We start from the raw sequence: 24,922 nt of genomic DNA on the forward strand, positions 1-24,922 counted from the left end.
CGTTGATTAGATCTTGTTGAGGGTCGGACAAAATTTCATGTTTTAGTAAACCATGCAGTAGTAGTTTGGTGTGTCTGGGATTGCCTGTTGGACACATCTGTTGTTTTTTTGATCTTCCAGCATAATTTCCTTTGGTAACAGCACCCCATTGGACACCCATTGTCCCCATTCACAGTCCTTGCAGACTGCACAGGAGTGGCTAACCTAGTCCTTAGCTCCGGAGGTCATACCACCCAGGCCTGGCCGGTCTGATCTCCGCAGCTCCTCAGTCTTAAAGGCTGGTTCCAGTATGAACATGTGATCCACATAGGGTTTATAGAAAACCTTTGTAGGATTTCTTTCACTGGTGCTCCTGGAAAAGAATAAGCTCTTTCCACTGGGCTTGCAGGCTGTGAAGGGCCTGCTTGGGAAATACGGCCCACACAGAGGAAAGCAGAGACCGAAAAACAAAGAGAGGCTTCTGATATTGCTTGAGTATTGTATTTAGGCCTATCCACGGGTTTTTAATTTATATTATTCAGTATGTAGGGAGGGAGAGAGAGATTCATAGACAGATACAGTGTTCTGGTTTTTATCGGCCAGTTGAAGCTGGGTTTCTTTCATTAGCAACAGCAGGCCCTCATTCATCAACTGCGTTACACAGTCACGAGGCCAAGAGTGTCTCGTCAAAGGAGGTGATGAACTCCTGGCTGCCTGTCCACTAATTTAACCCCTTGTTAGACATATGTTTTTTGAGGGTCTAGTTGACTGGCAAACCGAGCTTTGTCCGGGGGCAGCTCAGGGAGGCCACTGGAGGCCCCTGGGCTTCCTCTGCTCACCTGGTGACCTGTCCCACACGTGGCTGAAACCGAAGAACAGCCCCAGATCAAATACTGGCATCTCCCTTCAAAGCATTCAGGGTTTTTGTTTTTCTTGCTCCCTTTCTGGAGAAAGGAAAGACGCAGTATGCAATTCAAGCTGAAGACGAGGCACAGGAGGAATGCCTCTGACTCCTCTCTCAAGCCTCGTAGCTGTGAAGAAATCAGTGTTTTTCCTTCAAGCCTATCAGGGAAGCCTGAACCAAACCAAGTCTTCGTGGCCCCGGGATGGCTTTGTGCTAATTAAGACACAGATGCATTCTCGGATTCCCAATTGTGAAATTCTGGATCTGCAAACGCAACACGTGACTAATCACAGTTGCTTCGGGGAAGGAGGGCGACCAACGGCAGGACAGCCTCGGAAGCCAGAACAGCCCCTGGGAAAGGGCCTCCGACTTCTCACAAGGTAGATCCAATAACGTGAGCACTAGGAACTGCACTGGTAGAAAGTCATTCTGACGCCATTACAGCAGCTCCCCTAGGGTCCCGTTCTTGTCCTCATGTGTTGTTCCTTTCCCACCTGCTGCTGTAGCTGTCAGGCCTCTGGACAAAAGATAGTTTTGTCCTCACATCTACATCCCAGGCTGCCTGGTCCATTCCTTTTTCAAGTAAAGGAAAGTGGCAGCTGTCTCTTTTTTGGTCACACACGCTCACAAACACGCACACATACTAAACTCTGGCCCGGATGTGTGTGTCATAAACAACCCAAAGACATATGTAAATAAAATCATGTATTATTTAGGGGGTAACACATCTCTGTTGATACAGATGGATGGGCAGATAGGAGAGGGACAGGTACAGGTGGATGGATGGGTGGCTGGGGGAGGGACGGATAGCGATGGATTATGTAGACCTCAAAGTAACTGAAACACACCGAGCTCCAAAATCCTGCTAAAACATAAAACTTAAAGTTTCGGGCTTTACAATGTTACAAGGTCTAGAAAATGCTTGTATTTTAAAAGTTTTGAAAAAACTTTTGAAAAAAGAAAACTTTGAAAAAATATATATCCCAAGTATGAACACTATCTGGAGTTAGGAAAACGGTCCTGGGAGCCTGTACTGTACTGTAAAACTGTACTGAGAACGCTGAGGTACCGGCAGGGACAGAGACCTTTTTGTCTGGGACAGGTTTTCTGAAGTCAGAGAAACAGGGGCTCCGTCTGCCGCATCAGCGCAGCGAAACCCTGAAACCCTCTACCCCGGGTGAGAACCGACCCCAGAGATTAACCGTGTATTTGGATAAACAGCTTTGCATCAGGAGGGGAGAGGAAATGACCCCTGCTCCTTGCAAAGCTCCTTGCACTTTCCACACCGAACATTAAAGCCAGAGCGACCCACTGAGAAGAGACTGAAAACCCAGGCCCCCCAGTCCCGTCTGGAAAGGGAGCCTGGGCTTTGATTCAAGACCATCTTCCCAGGGAAGCTAGGAAGATGCCTTCTCCAGGCCCAGGGACGTCCTGCAGAACTGCACATTTCCTCCCCCAGGGTGCGTCAGAGGCCGGGCATTATTCCAATCTTAGTATTTGTGCTGCCCAAGCGAGCACGAGGCCGGGCATGGTTCAGGTCTCCCCGCTCTGCTCTCAGGATGAGGAAAGGCGGCGTGCAGAACCGTGACACCTCGCATCTGCTTCTCCGGATCTGCCCGTCTCCACCTCCTCCTACCCTGGGAAGAGCGTGGGCTGAGCCTGTCACCCCCCTGGGTACCAGAGACTGGAAACTCCCGACAGCAAAGGCTCCGATTCAAATGGTGCAGGAGGCACTCCTCCAGGCCAGCGTTTCAGAGACTGGGCGGCCGGTTCACACGTGGACAAAGCTGAGAGGTTGTCTCGGGGTCTCCATACAATTTAAGCTTTTCTGTAACTGAGGTTTTTCTGTAACTTACAGGATTTATATTTCAGCAACACTCTTTCCTTTTGTTTCCACCCACCTGAAATCAGTTTTTACTCACATCTGAGAATCATAAAAAGTTCAGAGCGTTAAAAAGGCTATTGCTTTGCACAAAACAAAATCTGAGAAGCTAAATGAGAATCCAGTTCTGAGGTCAGCCGCAGGGACAGGTGGGTGCGGCTAGACCCCACAGGCTGGCGAGGATCCCGGGAGCTGCCCCCACAGGAAACGGTTCTAAGTAAGTTTTTGCTTTTCTTCCTTAAAGCAAGGGCATCCAGTGACACAAACTCAAGGTGATGCAAGGCTGCCGCCCTTTGACGGACCTCTGTCTGCAAGAGAGTGTCAGCGTGGAGACCCAGACGCAGCGCGGTCTCCGTCGGCCGCTCCAGACCCTCCAGGAGCTCCGCGTCGGCGACGGCGTCATGGGCTGCTACTCTCCTTGCGCCTTGGAAAGAGGCGTCCCCGGCAGCCTCATCACTGGCACGGTGAGCTCCTCACATCTTAGTGTCCTGGACAGGGGTGTTATCCTGCGAACACAGGAGGAGCAGATGAGTTGGGAAGAGAGTGGGGGGCATCCTGACGCTCGGCGGCTGTCCTTGGGGATGGCGGACACACAAGAATGCAACAGAAGCGGCGGCGGGGACAACGCTCGGCAGCACCGGCTCCTTCACTCCTCACAGAAGCACGACACGTCAGAGTCGGGTTAGCTCCGTTCTGCCGGTGGGGCAGGGAAGGCACAGAAGGTCAGGTGGCTGGCCCTAGGTCACACAGCGAGGAAGTCACCGAGTCGGGATTTGACCCGGGACCAGAGCCCGAGCCCTCCACGGTGAGGCGCCCGCCTGCTCCTCAGCACCCTCCCCGCGCCGCTTCCCACCCACCCGTGCACTCCCGCTGGGCTTCGTCTTCCCGCGCCAGCGCAGCAGAAGTTTCGGGGCACGACCGTGGGAAAAGAACAGAAAGGATCCCAACAGGACGTGGTGCTCTAACGGAGGGAAAATCACTATTTCGTCAACATTCAACCCAAAGCATGACTTCTGGCTCCTTCCGGGCTGCGGCGGCACCAGGCCTCAGACCCCGGGTACTCTGGCTGGCAGCAGAGACCTTTCCGTGTGTCCTCGGCATGTGACCACGGCCCGGGCTCTGGGCCGCCGCGGCGTGCTGTGCCGAGTGTAAGGGCCTGCACGGGTCCCTGCGGTATGTCACTGGCGCGGTCGGGGGCGGGGAGGCTGCGGAGGACACGGAGGCCGTGGGACGGTGTCCCGGCGGCTGCAAGGGAAACCTCCATTGGGGGTGCATGCGTCCATGGCGGAGGCCACGGCGCCTTGCCGCTCGTGGGGCGGTGGGTGCTGGAGGCCGGGGGAGGCGTGGGCGCCATGAAGGCGGGGAGGGAAGGTTGGGAGGAAGCTCAGCACGGGGAGGAACAGGAACTCGACTTTCCAGTGTGCGGCATCAAAGCGTCTGGGGCAGGAGCGTGGGCCTCGAGATGCCATTTTCAGGAGGAATTGGGTGCTAGTGTGTAGGGCGGGTCTGGAGACCAGGAATTCCACGAGGGGCGAGTCTGACTGTGGAGATAAGGAAGGGGTCATGACAGTGGGGCAGCAGGAGGGAAAGCCCCTAAGGCCTGGGGGCTGATGAGACAGGGACGCGGAAGACACGTGGGCTCCTGGGGAGCAGCAACGGGCGAGAGTAACAAAGGAACGTGCAGTTTCAGCTTAATACGATGAAGGACCAGCAAGGGCGGGGCAGGGACCAGGGGACCCCCTTCCTCTGTGCCCTTGTGTCCACCACAAAGCCTCCTCCTCGAATGGCTCCACTCGAATGCCGTCTTCACCCCGAAGCTTCTCCAGCTTCCTCCCTCACGCTACACACATACATGCACACGCGCACGCACGCACATAGACATACACACACGTGTGCACACACAGACACAGTTTCCCCCTTCCTTGTGCTTTGGGCTTCCCCCAGAGAACCCCCTGCCCAAAGCCACACTCTGCTTTCCTTAGCGTGTCCTGAGGAGCTGCGGGTCTCCCGGGCTTCACTTTCCTGCATCTCTGTCCCCTCACCATCCGCAACGGCCCGTCTGCACCCGGGGCCTTCTCTTGGGCTCAACTGGCCGGTTTGTGAGGACGCAGAAGCAGACCCACTGTAGCCCTGGCAGCCTCCGGGCATCGCACCAGCCGCTTACCTCTGTCTCAGGGGCCTCCTCGCTGGGGCGGCAGCCTGGCTCCAGAACGGCCCCTTCCGCGTCCTTTTCCTCGCCTTTGCCCTGCTCCGGGATGTGGGGAACCTCCGCCCCTTCAGGGGGTCCTGCTGGCGCCTCCCCCACAGCTCTCTCTGCCGACCCCGCTGTGTCTTGGCTCCTCTGTCTGGCCTCATCGTCTTCCTTTGCTGCCGTCTCCTCCTTCGCCTCCGACTTTCCTGTCTCTGCTTTTCCTTCGGTGGGGCTCCTGCGACCACTCTCGGCCTCCGGGTTGGAGGCTTGGGCTGGCCGGACAGCCTCCCCTGGGGCTGGACGTGGGCCGGCCTCCTCTTCAGAGCCCCCCACAGCCTTCTGGGGGTCCTGGGTGTCATCCACGGCCTGGCCCTTCTCCTGCCTCTCTGCTGGGCTGGGCGTCCTCCTCATAGGAGGCTTCTCCCGGGCTCCCGCCGCCTCGCCGGGAGGAGGAGAACCCGCGGCCCCGCTGTGGGATGCGAACACCTCATCCCCATTCTCTTCCTTGGCACCATTCTCCTGGGATGACTCGGGGGCCCTGAGGTCTGCCAGGTCCCCACAGTCTGACTGGGACCTCCGGAATCGCCTGGAGGGAGGACGCCTTTTTATGGAGCCCTTCGTCCGCACCTGGAAGAACGTGTTAAGAGAAATTATCCCCGGCCGTGAGAAAGGCCAAGGGAGGGACTGCGCATCTTCCGAGGTTTGCTGCTTCCTCAGCCGGCCTCCAAGGGCCCTCGACTTCCCAGGAGAACGGACCCCTGTGTGCTGTGTTTCTGGGGCTGTGAAGTCACAGGCTGGCCTATAGGTTTTTGCCTCGTGAAAATGCAAACGCTCTCCATCCACTAAAAATGATAACCTTTATTACCCTGTAAAACATTAATCCGTTTGGTGTTGAATTTAGCAATTTAATACCAACTTTTTTTTAGCTGCCTATAAATAACCAGCTCGTTGAGGTTCTTTGCATGAGCTTTTCCGTATTACAGGTTTCCTCACAAATGGACAAACTGAGTAAGATCAATGTTTTTTTTTTTTTTTTATAAGAGTCATGTTTTAACATTTAGGACATTTTGCTTTGACACAGGTGAACCCAACGGACAAGAGGGTTCAGGGTCTGCAGGTGGCCTGGCTCTGCTCAGGGACTCATGGGGACAGAGCTGCGCAGCTGGTGACCACCTTCATCCCCTTCCCCAGCCCGGTCCCCCCAGCGCTCCGCAGAGCTGGCTGATCCTGGGAAAGCTGCACAGGCAGACACCTTCTCTTTCCTGGGCTCCGGTCCATCATGAGCAGAAGCCTTAGGACCGTCCAGCGGAGCCCCCTGACAATCCTGTCCGGTCCGGGAAGTGCGTGTGCCTCCGGGTCACTTAGGCCTCATCGAGGCCCGGTGGACTCTGCCAGAAGCGCAGTGGAAATGTTTATGTGGATGCCCTGCTTTTTGCAAGTGTTGTGTCCTTTAAAATTTTGTATGTAGATGAGATCTTATTTCATAAACCTTAAATCTTATTCTTGTAGGGCTTCCCAGGCCCTTTCCTGAGACCATGGTGGTGCCAGCCCTGCAGGTTACCAAGGCAGGGTCCCTACTGCCCTCCGAAGGCTAAAGCACCCCTCCCCCATCACAGGGAGGCACCCCTCCCTCCTGGCCCCGCCTCCCTCCCTCTGCCAAGTCTCCCCAGTGAGCATCCCATGAAGAGAGGAGGCTCTGCCCTATCCCCAGCCCGCAGGCTCAAGACTTAGCACACCGGTTTGTTTCCCTGGGTCCCACCTGTTTCTACCCACTTGACTTTCCCCATGAATTTTCTGAAATGGCCCAGAAGACCCCACTCTTTCCATCGATTTCTTTAAAGTTCTATCCATTTGCCATCCCCTGGCCTCAGATCCCTTTATGTTGGTCCTTGCCGGGCTCTGGCCCCGATTTGCAGGGCACGGCCCAGACAGTGCTGGACTGGAGCTGCGGTTCTTACCGTGAGCAGTGGGCCGCGGGTCTGACGAAGGAAAGCCCTCTCCCTGTCAGGGCAGCATCTACAGAAATGGGCCCCACGTCCTTTTTTGCAAAGGGTACAGTTTGGACGTTCTCTGAACAGAGCAAGCTGCGGTAAGAGAGCTTTGAGCCCACAGTGGGGCACCTAAACGGGTTTAGATCCAGCCAGAGCTACGTGTTTCGGAGCCCTCCTGACCCTGCCCATCCTCTGTGTGGGTCACTGATCAGCCTTCAACTTTTTTCAGTTTTTGTCACAAGCGTCTGTGCAGCTGGGATCTGTCCCGAACCCTCTGCCCTCTCTCCACAGGGACGGAACGCCTCATCCCCCAGGCGGCCCTCGGGTGAGTGGGACAGCTATGGGGACCCCAGGCGCAGACCGCAGACCGAGGCAGGAAGAGAAGTTCCCTTCTGTCCTGTCAAAGGCAGCTCTGAGGAGAGCACCGGTGTCCTCAGGGCAGAGATATTCGAGACCGTCCTGCCCGCCCCGCATTTCTTCAGACGCGCCCCAGGGCTTCCCAGGGCTTTGCCAGAGGCTACCTTGTTGTAACAGGGCAGACGGCTCCCTTCGGGAGGCTGGTCGAAGCTCACGGGCGCGTCCACGGGCTCCTCGGCCTGAGAGCGCACGCCAGGGCTGCTGGGAGTGGACGGTGGGCTCTGGAACGGTGACACCACGGCCTTAAGTCCAGGACTCTTGGGCGAGGCTCCAGGCAGCAGGGCTGCTGGGTCAAAAGCTAAATTGGCCTGCGGAGAAAAGGGGGGGCCTGTGAAGCAGCGGCGGGGGCGCTTCTGCTGGAGCTTGCTGGGCACGTGGCCTGGAACTGGTCGGGGCCGAGTCACCAGGTGACACGAGGCTTTTCGTATCGCTTCCTAACCAAGTCTCCACTGTCCCAAGTATCCCTGTCACGTCCGGGGCTGGAAGCAGCGCCCACGAGAGCGGTCTCCTGCTCCCCGACTGGCCACAGGCTGCGTTCCAGAATGCCCTGAAAGTGCTGATGCGGAGCCAACAAAAATGCCGCGGAACAGCCCCAGCTGGGAGACGAGGAAGCTGAAACGGCGAGTACCAGCACCGGCAGACACAGTCTTGCGGCAGGTCCGCCCCTTGGACCACATTCTCGGGGAGCCCTCGTAGTCTCTGCTTCCCAAACGCCGACGATTTGCTGGCACACAGCAGCCCTACATGGTCTGTTTGGTTCTCCTTGCACCCATCAGGAAAGTGGCCGCAGAGCCTGCCCTGGGATTCAAGCCAGGCCGGCTTGTCCCTCAATGCTTGCTGGTAGATGGCAGAGGGGTGCACACAGCAGGCGGCCCAGACCTTCTGAGAGGGGCCCGTGGACCACACGCCAGTGTGGGCGCCCCCGGGGCCATTGTGGGGCAGGGGAAACCAGATTCAGATGAATCCAGAGGGCAACACGAGGGAAGGTGACCTAAAGGGAATTGAGGCCTCAGGGAGCCGGGAGTTGGGCTGGCGGAGGGGGCAGGGAGGCCCCGCTCCATCCACGGCTGGGAGAAGGCCGTGGTGCCCGATGGCTGTGGGGCCTGCGGTCCACGCTACGGGGACTCCTCCTAGCTCCATCACCCTCTGGGTCCCCAAACTCTTGCACAGACAGCAGACAGCAGGGAGGCCTCACAGGGAGGAGACAGACGGCTCAGGGGAAGCTCTCCACACAGACTGAGGGGTCTGCGAAACGCAGGTCTTTCTCCTAACAGCTGTCTGATCCCTAGTGCGTCCAGTAAGTAGCCTGAGTCTCAGGTTCTTTCTCTGTCCAAACCGGTTAGCCTGCCCGCCAGAGTCCTCCACGATCTAGTCCCGGGCGCTGTCTCCTGCTGCCACCGGCTCACACGCCCCCCAGCCCCTCCCTCCAGAGCTGCGCGGGTGCCCCCTTCCTCCTGCCAGAGCTCTGTGGGCTAGGAGAACCCCCGTGTGTGCTTTCGGACCCGCAGACCACACGGAGTTACTCATGTTTAAGCAAGTGTCAGTATGCTCGACCGTGATTTGAAGAAAGAATTTACAACACGGACAAGGCTGAGTCCTGGTAAGAATGAAAAACAGAAAAGTTACACAGCACCGCTGGGAGCCTGAGCCATGCCAGGAAGCAGCATGCGATGAGCACCAAGGGGCAGGCCTGGTGACAGGGCTTCAGGGCTGGGCGTTAGAGCTCTGAGGTCTCCCTGCCCAAGTTCAAGCTGGGAGGTGCCCTAAGACTGCTTGCAAATAAAATACATCTCGCTGGCCTGCAGGAGACTTGAACTTCGAATTACGGACTACTCCCAGGAGGAAAATGCACCCTTCGTACTCGTCTAATAGAATATTTGGGTGAAAAGTCTAGCGGATGATGCATTTCTTAGTTCTTGGCTCCCCCCTGCCCTCTCCCCTTTCTAACAAAATAAGGCTCCTACGGGATCTGGCCAAGTTGTCATCCTGTCGCTGACATTCTGAATGAGGTGGAATGATTAGCAATCACAGCCTTATTCTCAGTTGCTGTGCTTCCCAGAGAGATCCTTAATGACGGAGAAGGAAAGGGAAGGAGACTAGCCCCGCGGGGCACAGAGCCCATGGGAATGAATTTCTGGCACTCGGATGGGGGCGGGGAGGCAAGGGCGTGGTCCTGGGCTACCCCGTACTGGGCGGTGGTGTGCACATCCAGAGGCCCTGCGGAGACCCTCCTCACGCACATGGGACCCCGGCAGCCTCCTGCGTGGCAGGCGGCTCCCACTCCTCCCTTGCAGCTGGAACACAATCAGGGCTTGGCAGGAATTCAACGTTAGGGGAGCCCCCTCACACCCTGCGCAGGGTAGGCTCACGGCCAGAAACTGGAGATGCTTTGCTTAACCCCAAACCAGGCGGAGGGCCAATCCCTGGGCTCTCCCAGAGCTGGAACGGCAGGAGCTGTGGCTACTCGTCTCGACGCACCCCTCATAACGGCTTTGGAGAGAGGCTGACGAGCCGGTTTTCCCAGATGGGCCCGGACGGGAGGGTGCGGAGCACAAGGGCCTGGCTGCTCCCCTGGGTGCCCGTGCAGAGATCGCAGTGAAAGCCGGGCAGCCTCCGCAGGCCCTGCGGAGACCGATGCCAGCCTTCCTCTGAGCTTTAGCTCACGCTGTTCCCACAACAGCAGCACCTTCCTCCTTCCTTTCCAGCCTCCCATCCTTGAGAACCAACTCAGGGTCTAGGCATTCCGTAAAGCCTTCATTAACTACTCCTGCCCACTCTAGTCTTCTCTTGCTCTAAGGTTCTAGCGCTGTGTTCTGACCGGGGCGGGCAGGGTGTCCCTGGAGGCATCTGCTACTGCCTAGAGATAGTTCCCATGGCCACAGTGCTGGTGCCTCTAGCGGGCAGGGACCAGGGACGCTGTTAAGCATCGTGGAGTGCACAAGGCGGTGCCCTGCCACAACATGACCCTGCCCCGGTGCTCCCAGGTGGAGAGACCGCGAGCTGGAGCAGCAGGAGTTGGGCGGCTAACACAGCGTACATCTCGGTGTTCACGCTCCTGTATGTCTTCTGTTGTATCATGCGTGGACGTCTTGCCTCCCCCAAAAGACCGTGAGCTTAAGTTCAGTGCCGCACGGTTCATTTACACCCCCAGGGCGGCCAGCCAGCTGTGGGCACAGTGGCGAGGGCTCTGTGCTCACAAGGAGATTGGGGAGGCAGGCTTTCCCAACGACAGACTCGGGCAAACCCATGCAACGCCCAGCCGCGGAGTTTCCATTCTGTGTGAGACTGAAATGGTTTGTGGGGACATTCAGGCTTGGGGGAGAGGGCTTGGCTAGTCCTGGAGCATTTCTGGCGCTATCATGTCTTTTTCTAGACGCTTGGGCCACCCCGTTACCCACCATTATTGTTAACTACACAAGCTTGTGCTTGGTGGGGTCTTTAGTTTGGCCCTTTGTCCCGAGACGGAACTCCTCATCCTTCGGGCCGGTCAGCAGGGGTGACAGCAGGTCCTACCCTCAGGAGCCCCAGAGGCACACGGATGTCGGGGAAGAGATGAGAGGGCATCAGAGTAGCCCCGGGGAACTGTTCTGCGCTTACCTGAAGCTTCTCGATCAGAGGCGAGCTCTTCACTTTGATTTTAGGAGGATGGCTTGCATTGGGCGGTGATTTCTATAGAGCAAATGGAACAAAACAACCAAATGAGCGAGGTGTAGGGAGGTGGCATTCCGCGGAGTCAAAGGCACAGGTGATTTTCCCACTTAGCTTCGGCGCCTGGGCCTGCGCCAGCCTAGGCTCCCCTCCACACCCCCCATTTCACAGCCAACAAGACCACTTGCATCTGTGAATCAGAGCAGGCAGGACAGACGTCCGAAACACAAGAGGCCTCCTGCTCCAGGAAGGAAGACCCCAGGGTCATGACGCGAGAACAGAGGATGTCGGAGGGCACGAGAGCTTCACCTCCTGACCTTCAACAGCATGAGCCCACAGGGAGGAACTTCGGAAGAGAAAGGGCAGAATGACCATTTGTTCTGTTTGCGCAAACAAAACCACAGCTACAGACCAAAGCTGAAACGCCACAGAGGTACAACTGAAATCCTTCCCTTGAACTAATGGTATTTTTGGAAAAATCCGACCCGTGTGTTAATTATCGATCATCCTTCTCCAGAGCACCGACTCTTCATCCTGACTAAGCAGACGCTGATCACCTACTGGCTTCTGGCATCGAGCTGGTTCTACGAGGGTGAGTGTGACTTAGTGTCTGGCCTCTAGAAGCAGCCAGTGGCGGTGGCAGTGGCAGTGGCAGTGGCAGTGGCAGTGGCGGTGGCAGTGGCTAGTGCAGACATAGAAAACCACACAAACTTTCTGCCGGTTGGAGATATTTTTGTGATGAACGCACGTCTTGTCCGTCGTTGGTCTGAAACAGACTGCTTGTTCTGTGTCACATTCCTGTCACTTGAGTCTGGGTCCCCTGACATATGGACTCCAGCTCGCGGGAGTGAAGACAGTGACGATGATGGTGACGGCGGTGACACCGCATGGTTTGGCAGAGGCCAGGGCGGGATTCGGACTCGCCCGCAGTTTGGAGACCCCACATGCATTCCCTGCCCCCATGTGCTGGTTTACCTGCGTCACAGGAGGACGCAGACGAGTGGCACCCCTCTCTCGGAGGGAGTCCGAGGAACTTATTAAGCAAGATAATTGTATTAGCGATGGAAGGAGGAAGACTTACTCAGGCGAACTCCTTGTGACCTTTTTAAGGTCCCACATTGAGAGAGAGGGGCTGGGCTGGTTCAGTTTCCAGCTGGGACTCGGGTTTTGACAGTTGGGTGCCCTGGCCTCAGCCTGATAACAAAGGCCCAGGCAGGCAGGTTAGAATAAATGATTCTAGGGGCACCTGGGTGCCTCAGTCGGTTAAATGTCCTCCTTCGGCTCAGGTTGTGATCCTGGGGTCCTGGGATGGAGCCCAACATCGGGGGCTTCTGCTCAGCAGGGAGCCTGCTTCTCCCTCTGCCCTTTCTCCTGGGCCCGTGTCCTCTCTGTCAAATACATAATGAAATCTGAGAAAACAGTGATTCTAAGGACACCTCCAGTGCGCAGAAGGTGCCTCTGGTCCCGTGAGTTTGCCCTGTCAGACGTTCCCAGAGCAGCCGTGCGAGGAGCCACATGTCCCTGACGAGCGCAAAGAGCTTCCAGCCCCAAATCAGTCGGTTTTGATTTCTGGGCTTTACGGTGAAATTTCACAGGAGCCGTTGTTTCTGAAGATACTGTTCTGGGAACCGCAGCAAGGGTTTTGCTGACAAAGCTCACTTTATGTCGCATCGGAGACTTCTCTTCCCCGGGCGACCACTGTCTTCCTTAGAGAGGGTCTTCGGATGACAGCAGCCCCATGTTGTAGGACAGCGCAGGGAACCCAGCCCCGGCTCCTAGCCCGCGGTCGTTTGACTCGGGGGGCAGCGGCCAGTGCAGTTCCCGGACACGGCAGCAGGGGACAGCATCCCCCCCCCTCCACCACGCCGTCTAACCCGGGGCTCCCGGCCGCCGCGGGGCCTCCATCAACCCCGCAGGGAAACTCGCCCAGGCTCTGAACGGACGCATGTACATCTACATGTGACGTTCCTAGAAGGTCTAGAAATTATGAAGCTGATTTTTCAGCTGGGAGAGCTTTTCAGCCTTTGCTGGCAGAGGGTTCCACCAGCTAGTCTTGTGGTTGGAGGCGCAGCAGTGACGAAGGGGCGGGGAGACCTTCCGCCCTGAGCGGTGTCCTGACTGGGGCCCTCCCTCGAGCCCCACCCGCCCAGGCTTCGGGAACTCGGGTTCCTGCAGCAGCAGCCTCCCTCCAGCCCAGCCCGCCGAAGCGGCTGGTTCTTTTTATTTCCACCTGATCACCCAGGTGACAAGACGTCGTTGCTCCTGGAAGCACTGTCCTCCCTACGTGCCAGCAGCCGGTCACTTCAGGCAGGATGATCCTTCTAAACTCCGCCCTCCTACTCCTCCAGCCCTCGGCTCCTCCTCCTGGAGGCCGTCTCTCTGCTGGGCAGTCCCCCAGGGGGTGACCCTGCAGACCGGTTTCTCCCAGAGCCGCAGAACTAACCTGACTCACTCTGCTTTTATTCCAGGGAATAAAACGTCCCCGTCCAGCCCCTGCCATCTGTCTGGTCAGTGTTCGTGTCCCGTTTCACAATTAAGGAAGCAGGCTCAGTGCAAGATAGGAGTTTCTCCAGGGCTGAGCCTGGGTCATGGGGGGCAGCGAGTCACCAGGAGAAGCTGACCCTCCGTCAAGAGAAGTCGTTGGCATGCATCCAGTCACAGCACTGGCTAGCAACTCCCTGAGGCCACAGAATCATAATGTTGGTGTTTGAAGAAATTCCAAAAAACCCTCAGTTTTTAAAAACCGTGTTTCTTGGGGTTCCCATTCCAGAAAGAGACCCTTGTTCAGGGCCTGGGGGAGAAACCTCAGAGCAGGAACGAGCCCCCCCTCCCCGACGAGCAGCAACAATGCATTTCCGCTTCCTCGGATGGGCTTTGGCCTCTAAGCCTCGGGTGGGAAAGGTTTGAGACCTCTCTCTCCTCCACATGTTCACTAGCACAGGCGCTCAAGGTCACACAGGCAGCTCGTGACTGTTCTCCGGTTGCTGGTCCCCAGAGAGGAAGGAGGAGGGAGGGGCTGAGGTGAGATGTGGGAACTGAGCTGCGCTTGGCTTCCTTGCTCCCTCTCCGGGTGGGTCTCCCAGGCTGGACGAGAGAACATGCAAGCTCGTTTCTGGGGGACCCTGGTGTCGCCACCACGAAGATTTTTGGGCTGCTGGGAGGGGGCACAGAGAAGTCGCTCGTACAGCTACGATGAGGTAAACAAGGGCAGGTACATACCGAGTCTGGGAACCTACTGTGGGCGAGATCTGGGATACCAGCGCCCGTCTTTTGTTGGTAACGCTGGTTATTTATATGGGAGGGCGACGAGGCCTCTGTGTACTCCGATTTTCTTCCAGGGATCCAGAACAATAGCCAGTCTTGACAAGAGTAGCGCGAAACCACGGTACTCCGTCTCACAAGCAGCCCTGCCTTACGCAAGTGCAGTCTCTTCCAGGTGCTTCTGCACAGGAAGATCATAAAAGTCGGACCCGGACTGAAACCTAACCTCGGTGACTCCTGAGTCTGGCGTGGTAATACTGTATGACCCATTTGATCTCTTTGTTGAAATTCTCCGGCTTGGAAAACAGTGCTCCAAGTCTAGACAAATCCTAAAGGAGCCTCCATGAGGAGGAGTGGAAGGAACCAGGGTGTCGGAATCAGGGATTCTGGGAGCATTAGGAAGAGGAACTTCATCCCTGGATCTGGATGGGAGAAACTCCCTGCACAGGTTTCGAGGTCTAAACGTGTGTTTCTCCTCTAGCAGGAGAAAGCAGATCCACAGCCAGCATCCCCAAGCCCTGGAACCACACTTACCTCCTCACCGTTCTGGCCCAGCTCTACCTTGGGGGGGAACAGGGGGAGGGAGCAGGGCGGTTTCCTTCTCGTTGGTTTACAGGCTGGTGTCTGGAGGCAGGGGGACAGACAGACACACAGAGAGAAAAAGAGAGAGCTAATCAGGCAACAAGGAGAAAGAGGAGGAAGTGGAAACCGGTCTTAGGAATGTTCAGGGATGTCGGAGAGAGGAGATGGGGGGCTGCATGTCTTTAATAAAGACTGTCCTTAGCTGCATGACCTGATTCTTCTCCATGGTCTGCCCCTTCTGTCTTCCGGGCTCCTGGCCTGGTCCTTTCCTGCGGGAACACCCTGTCTGCTTTGAGAGTCACTGGCCTGAAACGACCTCTCAAAATGACACCTGCTTCCGGTCTCCACCTTCGGTCACCACTACCTTCCTCACCCTTCGTGACACTGCGGTGCTTTCTAGAAACTGAAGACCGAGGTTTCAGATGGGAAAACCAAAGCACAAAACACGGCTCCTAAAGAAGAATGATCGCTGCACCCTTGTTTGCCCCAAGGGGCCATGGCCCACCCTGGGGCTCCTCTCCTTCCTGTCACTCCTGCTGAGCTCTGCACACCGAGTGACTCGGGACAGCCCAGCCCAACTCTCCAGCGTCGCAACAACCCTTTTCACACTGTCCCCTCCAGCTGGATTCCCCTGGGGTCTGGTGGTCCCTGGATCCCTGTCCTTCCTGATCCCCGGCCGCCCATCGGAATGCACGTCCCTGAAAAGTTTTCTCTTCCTCTTCAGTTCTCAACTCCGAATCTGCCCCTCTCTCACCGCGCTCCTGACTCCTGGACATGGGGCCAGGAACGGAGCATGGGGCACCTCCGCGTTCCAAACCCGTCCAGGCCCGGCACGGCCAGGCAGGATCTCAGTCTCCCACAGTACATGATCAAGATGGAAACGAAGCCAGGCTCCCATGTTTCCAGCCCCCTGGCCTGCGTCTCCCCCTGCTCCCGGCCAGTGGGTAAGCCTCGCTCTAGTAGGGAAAGATTCTGCCAGGCCCAGGCGCCTGCCACATTCCTCACATTCAGAGGGACCCCTCTCGGGCTTCTCTTCCTAATTTGGTAATTACGGGGCCTCCTCCCTCCCTCTCCTCTGGGCCTGACCCAGACTTCCCCTTCCTCCAGCCCCTCCCAGAAGAGGGGCTCAGAAGCCGCCTGACTCACCTCCTTCGCGGCGGCGGCCTGCTCCCTGAACCGCCCAGCCAGCTGGGCCACCGAGGGGGTCGCCGAGTCATCCACGTTGGCCCTGGCCTCTGCCGGTCTCTCCTGGCAAACCAAGGGGAAGCGAAAGTTAATGGGCAGATGTGCGCTCGGCTCTGTCCTCTTTGCTCCTGGGGGCCACGCTGGGCACTGCGCTGTGGCCTGGAGCAGGGAAGCGGTGGCAACGACGCATTTCAGTAGCATCTTGAACTCTCCCGGCATCCGTGGATTTTTAAGACCCTCCACTCAACCGCATTTAGTGCATAGTGGTGACCCGCTCGGGCCTGGGTGTGGCTCCGGGGGTCTAGAGAGGAATAAAACTGGGTCCTGTCCCAATGGGGCACCCAGGGGTCTGCGAAGTAGCATAAGCCTCGTGTTCCTCATTCCGCAAAGACCCAGACTGGAGAGGGGTCTGTAGAGATGGCACAGGGCTCTCCTACCCTTGGTCAGAAGAGGCCTCGGAAGCGGGGAGTGGCCAACACGTTGGAAAGAAGGGCTTTAAGTGTAGGGAGCAGGGTAAGCAGACGCCCTTTACTGGACTCTGAACATGGATATAGGTCTTGGCTTCTCTCCTTAAGTGAGTGCTTTGGACAAAGAAGCCTTCGGTGCTTCTTTGCTGGCTTAATCAGGAAAGAGTCTGATGGGCACTTGGCGAGCAGAAGGGAGCCAGACCACCCAGTTCAGGCCCTGCATTCTCCCATCTCCTACGAGTTCGGCGAGCTGGGCCAGGGGCTCCCCCTTTCTGCACATTTCTGCGGGTTAAATGATTCACTGTCTGCAGTGCTGAGGCCAGCCGGGCACACCGTGAAGGGCTCTGGAAGGCTTGTCATTATGACCAGCAACGGGGTCCTTGCTAGAGCCCTTCTGCTCTCTGCGGCGTCCTTCCCGGGAGCAGCTCATCCCATTCTTTCCTTCTCCTTTTTGCCGAAGGAACCAGCTGGAAGTTAGGTTTCTCCAAGCTGGCTACAGGCACGCACAGGCCCTGCTTGGCCCCTGCGCAGGTCACTGGGACTCCCTCCAGGTGCCTCCAGCCTCCCTGACGCGACCCCCGGACACTGTTGGCGTCCACGCACCACTTGTCACCGAGACACACTTGGGGAGTCAGCGAGGGCTGTAAACGGCCACCCCACTTCTGCCGTGGGGCACGTGGCCTACGTAACCACGTGGCTGCAGTGTTTTCTTAAATGCCCAGTCCTAGAGGCATCAGGCCTTTGTTTCGGGGACGACGGGGATGGCTGCAGACGCCCCCTGTGACCTCCCCTCCTTGCGTCTAGCCTGAAACTGGGATTTGGGCAGCAGCTGCTCTGGGAAAGCCCACCTCGTCTCTGCACGGGGCTCGTGGCCCACAGAGATAAGGCCTGTGTCCGTGTACAGCACACACACGCTCTCACATTCACGCACGCTTATGCGTGTGCAAACACACACGTGCACACGCACTTCCTAGGCCCTCCTTTTTGCACTCGAAGGTGTGTCCAGCCTTTCTTGTCTGGGTGCTCCCTCCAGAGTAAACGTCACTGGCCGTGCTAGACCCTGCCTGGGGTCAGGGGTAAGGCAAGCCCAAGCCCCACTAACCTCTTGTGAACTTCAGCGATAGGGGCCGAGCCCTGTGAAGAGGCCTTTGTTTAGAGATGGAGAGGAGCGGATCTGAGAACAGGCTGTCCCGGAGGAAAGACGAGCCCCTCTGTGCTCTTTCCTGCTGTAATTCAAGGTCAAGCCCAGCCTAAACACCCAACGCTGACCTCGCATGCAGACGTGGAGGGTTCACCTCCATTCGAGACACCAGCGGGGGAGACTGGCCCCCACCCCCGACAGGCCAGCTGGGCGGAGCTCCCGGGGCTCCCACCTGCCACGCCAGGAGGGATCACAGCCCAGCGTCTCTTCCTTCGGGTCCTACGGAGAGGTTTTGGCCTGGCTTCAAAGACTAGAGCCCCTCCCGCAAGGACGCCGGCCGAGCGGTCTGCGCCTCTGCCTGACTCCGCGTGCCCGTAACGGGTCGTCTCTCCGCTGCTGGTCCCTGCTGGGCGCTGCTGACCGCGCACTCTGCCCCTGCTTGCGAGGCTCCAGTGGCGGGTGGGCAGGAAGGCACAGTCCTGACAAAAATAGAGCCGTGCAGAACTCAGAAACGCCCCCTAACTTCCTCGTCTCGAAACGGCGCTTGGCAAGGGGCTCAGAGAAGTGGTAGAACTGAGGCTTCGAGGGCTTACGAGCTCGGTTGAAGGAAAGATTATAATACATCTGAGTTTGTGTTCCGTTCTCCTTTAGAACGTCTAAGGGTTCCAGAGCTTGTTGAAGCCTGGAAAATCCACTCACCACCAGCCCCTCTCCAGAGTCCAGGCTCCAGATGGCCTCCTCTCAGCTGTGGCAGTGACACCGAGAGAGGGCAAGTAACTTAGCCAGAGTCACACAGCGGGAGCCAAGAGGATAATCTCTGAGACCCTTCCTCCAGCAGCTGATAATCCAACAATGGATGTCAGTCAGGCAGCATGATTTGTGAAGGCGCTTGGGAAACCGGGAAATACTCTGTAAGAAGCGAAACTTGTTGGTCGCACTGGTGCAGATGACAGGAGCCAACCGCTCAGCCTCCTCGGGGCTCTGCCCTGGTCTCTGCCTCGTGGTTCTGGTAGCTAGAGCTGCTAACCTCCACCAGTGGCTCAAAGGGGCACCACGCAGGCTCCAGGTTAGCAAGGGACTTCTCCAGCTTTCTCTCCTGGTCCCGAGGCTGCTTCGGGAAGGCCACGCTCCCATCAGGGTCCCTGCCTAGTCCCAGACTTTCCTGGGGGCCCCTGCGACCTCTCTGGGACTAAGAGTTCTTTCTCTGTCCCTAATATGTCCACAAACATTGAACACAGAGCCCAGAGTGCAGAAAGTCCTTGTCAGAGGGGGCTTTCTGCTCCCCCCGCCCCCGGCAGCATCAGGGCCGTATCTGCTCCTAGAGTCAACAACACCCTGACCGACCCCCTTGGGACCCGGCCAGTCACAGGCTTTCCCCGGCTGCATCCAGACCAGGTCTGAGTCACCGCTGAGACTCAGCGGGTCCTTTCTTCTTGGGTCAGCCTCGAGGTCTCCAGTCTGTTTTCTGGACTCATTTCCTTGTGTCCCACTTTAGCTGACACCCGTCTTTCCGACTGTGCGTCTCCACGCCAGCGTCCCGGGCCCAGCTCTGGCTCCCCGAGCCCTCCCGCCGCCGATCAGCCAGGCTCCGCCAACCAGCTTGGAAACCGCTCCTGTGGCTCCTGTCTGACTTTGCTGAGGCCAGAAAAAAAATCACCTCTGGTGTTTACTTTCCTTTTCTATGGGACTTTCTTCTGAGAACTGAGGAGTCCCTGTGTCTGGACGGCATGGAACTTCCCCCAAGCCGTTGCCATGTTGTATAAACACAACCCGCAGAAGCCGACCGTGCACATAGCGGAAACTTCGTGCTCGGCCCGAATCGGGCTCTACCTCCCTCCTGGCCCTGCCTGTCTCTCCGTCCTCTTCTTCGGTCCAAGGCCCAAGTACCTGACACCGTCCGGGCCCTGGCATTAGGGAAACAAGGCACCGAGGGAGGCCTCTCCGTCCACAGCGAGGGAGAGAAGCGAGGAGAGGACCAGCTTGGGGACTGAGGAGCCCCTGCTCTTGGCTAAAAGGAAGGTTCTCTTGCTCGCCAGAGACAGCACAGATGACCAGAGACTTGAAAATATGAAGCGCTTCCTTCTTGGCTCTCCTAGAATGACGACGGATCTGAACACAGTCCTCTAAGGGATTCACACTCTTCCAAAGCGATCATACTGACACACTTACTTCAAAAGACCCACAGACCGACTCTCGGGGATGCCACGGCGGTTCCGGAGTCTTCCTTCACATCCCTCCCTGATCCCTGACTCTTCGACTCACCCAGCGTCCAGCCATCCCCATCCTGGGATGATGCAAATGGCGCCGGGCGGAGACCAGGAAGGCCCGTGTGACCCACCTCCGCGCTCAGAACGCCTGCTGTGTGGGGAGCTCTGTCACCAATGAACATCTGTGGTTCTAGGCCCTGGGGTATAACAGCAAACAACACAGAGTCCTCACCCCTAAGGGTTTGCTGTTCCAAGGGCGGACACGAGCTACAAGCACATACTCCGGCAAGTAAGGTGACTTGCTGAATGCTTCGGAAGAGAGAAAACTTCATCTCTGCGGGTGGGGGAAGACGTGCATGAGGAGGCGGCGTCGGAGTTGGATCCCAGCTGGGGACGAGGTGGGAGGCAAAGTCTCCTGAGCAGACAGCGCAGACAGAAACAAAGGCTGAGGGCCCGAGGGACAAGCAGGACAGAGACACGGTGTGTCCGTGAGACGAGGAGGTGAGGATGTGAGGCCGTCTCGCAGAGCAGCGTCTGAGGGTTTCCAGGAGAGCTGGGAGCCGGGCCCCTACAGGCTGGGGGTGGGGGGAAGCGGAGAGCCAGGAGGGGTTTCTGCAGGTGCCCTACTGCGCGCCAGTGGTGCAGTGACGGGGCTTGCAGGCGGCAGAAGGGGTCGTCTGGGAGCGGGACTGCGAGGAGCGACGGACGCCTGGCTCTGGGGAGCACGGGAAGGCAGCAGCTGAGGGCGACTCCCGGAGTCTGATTCGGACAGCAGGAGGCAGTTTTTCCTGCGCTGGGGCAGGCTTGCTGGGGCGGGAACCGTGAGTGAGGGTAGACAGGGATGGACAGTTCTTTCTTGGTCATGAGTGTCTGAAATGTTCGCAGACGTCCCACTGGAGACGCGGCAGAGGGAACCGAATGCGACCACGTCCAGAGCTCAGAGGAGGGGTCCGGGCTGGGCACGAAACTGGGACAGTCACTCGTGAGACTGTATTCAGTCACAGGACTAGATAAAATCAGATGCACAGACTAGGGCAAAGAAAGGGTCCCCAGACTGAACTCTGGGCCATCTCCTTATTAATGCTGGGCTGGCTGTCGTTCGCAAAGGAGAGGGGCCTGGCAGACATCTTCCTGCAGATGGGATGGGTCAGGGCCAGAAGAGCCCCGTGGCTCAGGTAACAGAGGGTGAGAACCCTGCGATGTCACCGGACAGAGAAAACCTGGTGCCCGTGCCCCGTGCTGTTGAGACCCCCTTTCTCGAACATCTCCAGATGTTCTGGAGTGGGCAGCAGGCACTGGGATGACCGTGATGGCCCTTTCTGGGGGCAGTGGCAAGGGGAAGACCGGCGACAAGAGGAGGCACAGGGACAGGAACGTGTGTGTGAGTGCTGACCAGATGTCACATAAGCCCCCAAAGTCCCAAATATCCCGTATCTGCCCATCTGCCCACTTTAAGGATCTGAAAATCACAGGTGCTTGGCCTCTGAGAGTCTCTCCCAGGGGAAACCCAGGTAAGGGACTGTGCCACTCGAAGGACACACAGACCCAGGCCCCAGGGAGTGTGTCCCTCCTGAGGATCTTTACAGCTTCCCACTTCCTCCCAGGAGGTGACGGCTGACCGGGAGTGTGGGCAGGGTTGAGCAGCCTCAGTCAGTGGGACACACGACGGACACGTTAGTGGTCTTAGAATCCGTGTAGCCCATGGCCTTGGGGCCGTGGTGGGTCACCCAGGCGGGCTCAGCTGGGTTAGTGGCGGTGGCACGGGCTGGGTTAGGGTCCAGGCGCGTTCCAGGTCACCGCAGGGACAGCAGAGAAGACAACAGAGAGGGGAGATAGAGATGTTCATCCCGAGTGCCGCTGTAGTGACAGGACCTTGTAAATGTAATTTGGGAGATAAGGTATGTTCACTTTATCAAACCCATTGCCTGTCGGACGAGCATAAGGAAAACACCTTTATTTTGAGTCTGGTCGAGCTGGGGAGGCACAGAGACTGTTTGACGGAAGTGGTACGAACAAGTCGTTTGGAGTCAAATCTGGGTCCTAATCTTGGCTCTCAAACATCCTGGACGTGGGTCTAGCTGACTCCGCACTTCCTTATTCATAAACAGAATTCTTGAGATCCATCAGCCTCTGGTCCAACCCGGTATGCACCAGGTGCCCGCGTCCTAGGGGCGATGCCGTCATTCTCCCGGAGACACCAGAAGCGGCGAGAATCCCGAGTCCCCACAAGATTCAGAATGCGCCCGGTCTGTGCTGGGAGGGTGCCCAGCTGGTGATTCTCATGCTCTATGCGACGCGGGAGAGCCCAGAGCTCAGGCTGGGAGCCAGAGGGCCCAGGTTCAAATCCTGCCTCGCCTCTGCTCTTGCTAGTTCTGTGGCCTTGGACCAGGTACCATTTTTGTGCCTCCATTTCTTTTTCTCTATCTTTTTTTTTTTTTTTAAGAGTTTATTTATTTATTTGAGAGTGAGCAAGAGAGAGAACGTGCATGAGCAGGGGAGAGGCAGAGGGAGAGGGAGAAGCGACGCAGGGCTTGAACCCAGGACCCCCGGGTCATGACTCAAACCGAAGGCAGACACTTCACCGACGGAGCCACCCAGGTGCCCCTTGGAGTACATACGCTACCCAAGTGAGCACCGTGCTGCAGTTTCTATCTGTAAACCGGGATGACAACGGTCGCGCTTACGATGTGTGGTCATTGGAGGGATTTAGTGAGTTCATGCACGTAAAATGTTTGGAACAGGGCATGGCCTGAAGTCAGCCTCCCGGAATTGTTTGCCATTACTACATGTTGGCTATGGGGCTACGGGCTCCCGGAGTACGCCAAGGGACGTCCAGGGTCTCATCTAGTCTACTCTGCTCTCCCATTCCCTCCGGGTGACTGAAGCCTCGGGGCGACTCCCGGCTGGCGAAGATGTGCTCCCTGTGGCTTCCTGCCCTGGGTGCTCAGGAGGGGGCATTGCGCCTCAGCTGTTTTGGTTGGCCACCTTACCAGCAAGGCCGGCTCCCAGAAGACTCCATCACTGAGTGCTCAAACCATCACCGAGAAGCCAGTGTGCACGGTGATGAGCGATTAAAACAATAAACCAGTCATGATCTTATGCTTCTCACGGTCAGGACGTAGATCGGGGATGCATACACACCCCAACCGTCCAAAGCTCGGTGTCAAATCAAAACAGCTGGATCAAAATATCAAGTCCGTGGCCACTCACGGACGCACGGACAGGCGGCCATGGCCTATCTGTGTATGGGACGCTGCTTGACCACGCGAAGGATGCGGTAGTGATCGCGGCACAGTGTAGGTGAACCCTGAAGGCTGCTGCTCGCTCGGGGCAGGGGCAGTCACCAAGGACCACGTGTTGCATGATCCCATCTACACGAATTGTCCGGAATAAGCAAATCTGTGGAACAGAGCAGATCCCTCACAGTCACAGACGCTCTGTGGGGCGTCACTAGAGAGAGGTGCCGTTGTGCCGGGCTGCGGCGGGGGGTGACGGGAAGACGAGGACATAGGGTGAGCGAGGGCTCAGGGGTGCGGGGTATCCTTTTTGGTGAGGGGACGAAATGTTCTAGAACTGACCACAGGGAGGGCTGCACAACTCTGTGAATATAGGAAAATCCTTTAAATGGGTGAATTGTATGGTACGTGAATTCTCTGTCAACTGAGCTTGCTGGTTTTGGGGTGGGGAGGCCAAGGAGGGGACCGGCTCTGTCTCTACGTGCCTGACTTCCCGTCCTTCATGTCCGGCTTTGCCAGGCCCCCAGCAGGCCTCACAGCTGCAGAGCCTTCTAGGGGGTCTCCTCCAACTTGCCCGTGGAGGGGCTGGTCACGCAGTCAAGTGCCTTACAGGTCTGTGAGCAGGACAGAGGGTGTCTGCGGTCAAGCAGCCAGCGAAGGGCCTGCACCAGAGGCCACTCACAGTCGGTCCTGCCTTCCCTCAGGGAGTGTTTACTGAGCGTCTGTCACGTGCCCAACACCGACTAAGTGCGGGGACATAATGTTGAAAGTTCACAGTCCTGGGGCTCCAGGAACTGCTCGTTTAACTGAAAACAGACTAATAAACTTACCCTAATGCAGAAAGACCGTGGCCGGGCTTGGGAAACGCACGTCACTGCTGTGGAAGCTTAAGAGAAGGGGCACTTCGGTCATGTCAGCGAATCAGGGAAAGCTGCATGGAGGAGGGTAAATACGACCGTGGCAGGAGGGACGGAGGGCGTGGGGGAGAGGGAGGAGGTCATACCCGACACGGGGGACGGACCGGCAGGTGCCGAGTGTCAAAGTGCGGAAGACGAATACATCTTTGGGAAGTTTGGTTGGTTCCCTTCGGTCTAAGTGGAAAGGGGAGGTGGGCCCAGGTTTTCCTTCAGGCTCTGGTGCTCAGGTCTAGCCGCGTGGGGGGCCTCGGGCAGACCTCGATGTCCCTGAGCCTCAGTTTCACTACCTGTAAACTCAGCTTGATAACCCTGGTGTCCCTGCGTCACATGAGGACACGGACGATGGGGGCCCTCAGGGCCACACCTGCCGTGAGCGTCCTCGCCGGGACGTGTGCAAGCACGCGGGGCTGCTGGGACGTGCTCCGGAGCGTGGACTTCCTCTCCCAGGCATGGGTGAGCCAAGAAAACGTCGTGACGGGGGAGCGATACGATTCGCTGTGTGGGAGGAACCCTCTGGAAGCAGATGGCACGATGGCGTGTGTCCGCCCCTCCTGCCGTCCTGGGGTGACAGGAGGGACCTGCTGCTCTTCAAAGGCTGCTGAGAAGGTGTTTCCCGTCACTGGCCTCTCCCTCCTTCCTTCTCCTCCTGGTGATGACCGCTTGCTGCCGCCCCTCACGTAGGGCGCGCTGGAGGCCGGTCAGGACACTGTGCAGGTCCTGAGCCTGGTCTCGGGTCTGCCCCTCTCTCGGGGGACTCTGGTCACCTCACACAGGCTCGTGAAGCCTGGCCTCCTGCCCTGTGCAGTGGGAGTCAGGCCTGCCTCGCCCGCCTCATGGCACCGTTGGGAGGCTCTGCACGCGTGACGGCAGACGTACGCCGGACGACAGGAGACGGAGACGCCATGAGGGTGCTT

General features: G+C 57.6%; 1 protein-coding gene across 2 annotated transcripts in view; it reads right to left on the reverse strand.

The window, feature by feature from the left end:
- Positions 1–1,573: 1,573 nt before the first annotated feature.
- Positions 1,574–24,922, reverse strand: part of RCSD1 (RCSD domain containing 1) — a 57,621-nt gene continuing 34,272 nt past the window's right edge. Inside the window, exons 2-7 of one of the 2 annotated variants that reach the window (XM_045982407.1) lie at positions 16,002–16,103; positions 14,808–14,897; positions 10,962–11,033; positions 7,469–7,672; positions 4,930–5,583; positions 1,574–3,271 (exon numbers count right to left, since the gene is read on the reverse strand). In XM_045982407.1, coding sequence (XP_045838363.1) covers positions 3,239–3,271; positions 4,930–5,583; positions 7,469–7,672; positions 10,962–11,033; positions 14,808–14,897; positions 16,002–16,103 — 1,155 coding nt within the window. In that variant the 3' untranslated portion in view covers positions 1,574–3,238. The remainder of the gene's footprint in view (positions 3,272–4,929; positions 5,584–7,468; positions 7,673–10,961; positions 11,034–14,807; positions 14,898–16,001; positions 16,104–24,922) is intronic. The other variant, XM_045982408.1, reaches the window with a different exon arrangement.

Source organism: Meles meles, chromosome 17 (genome assembly GCF_922984935.1).
Source record: "Meles meles chromosome 17, mMelMel3.1 paternal haplotype, whole genome shotgun sequence".
NCBI lineage: Eukaryota > Metazoa > Chordata > Mammalia > Carnivora > Mustelidae > Meles > Meles meles.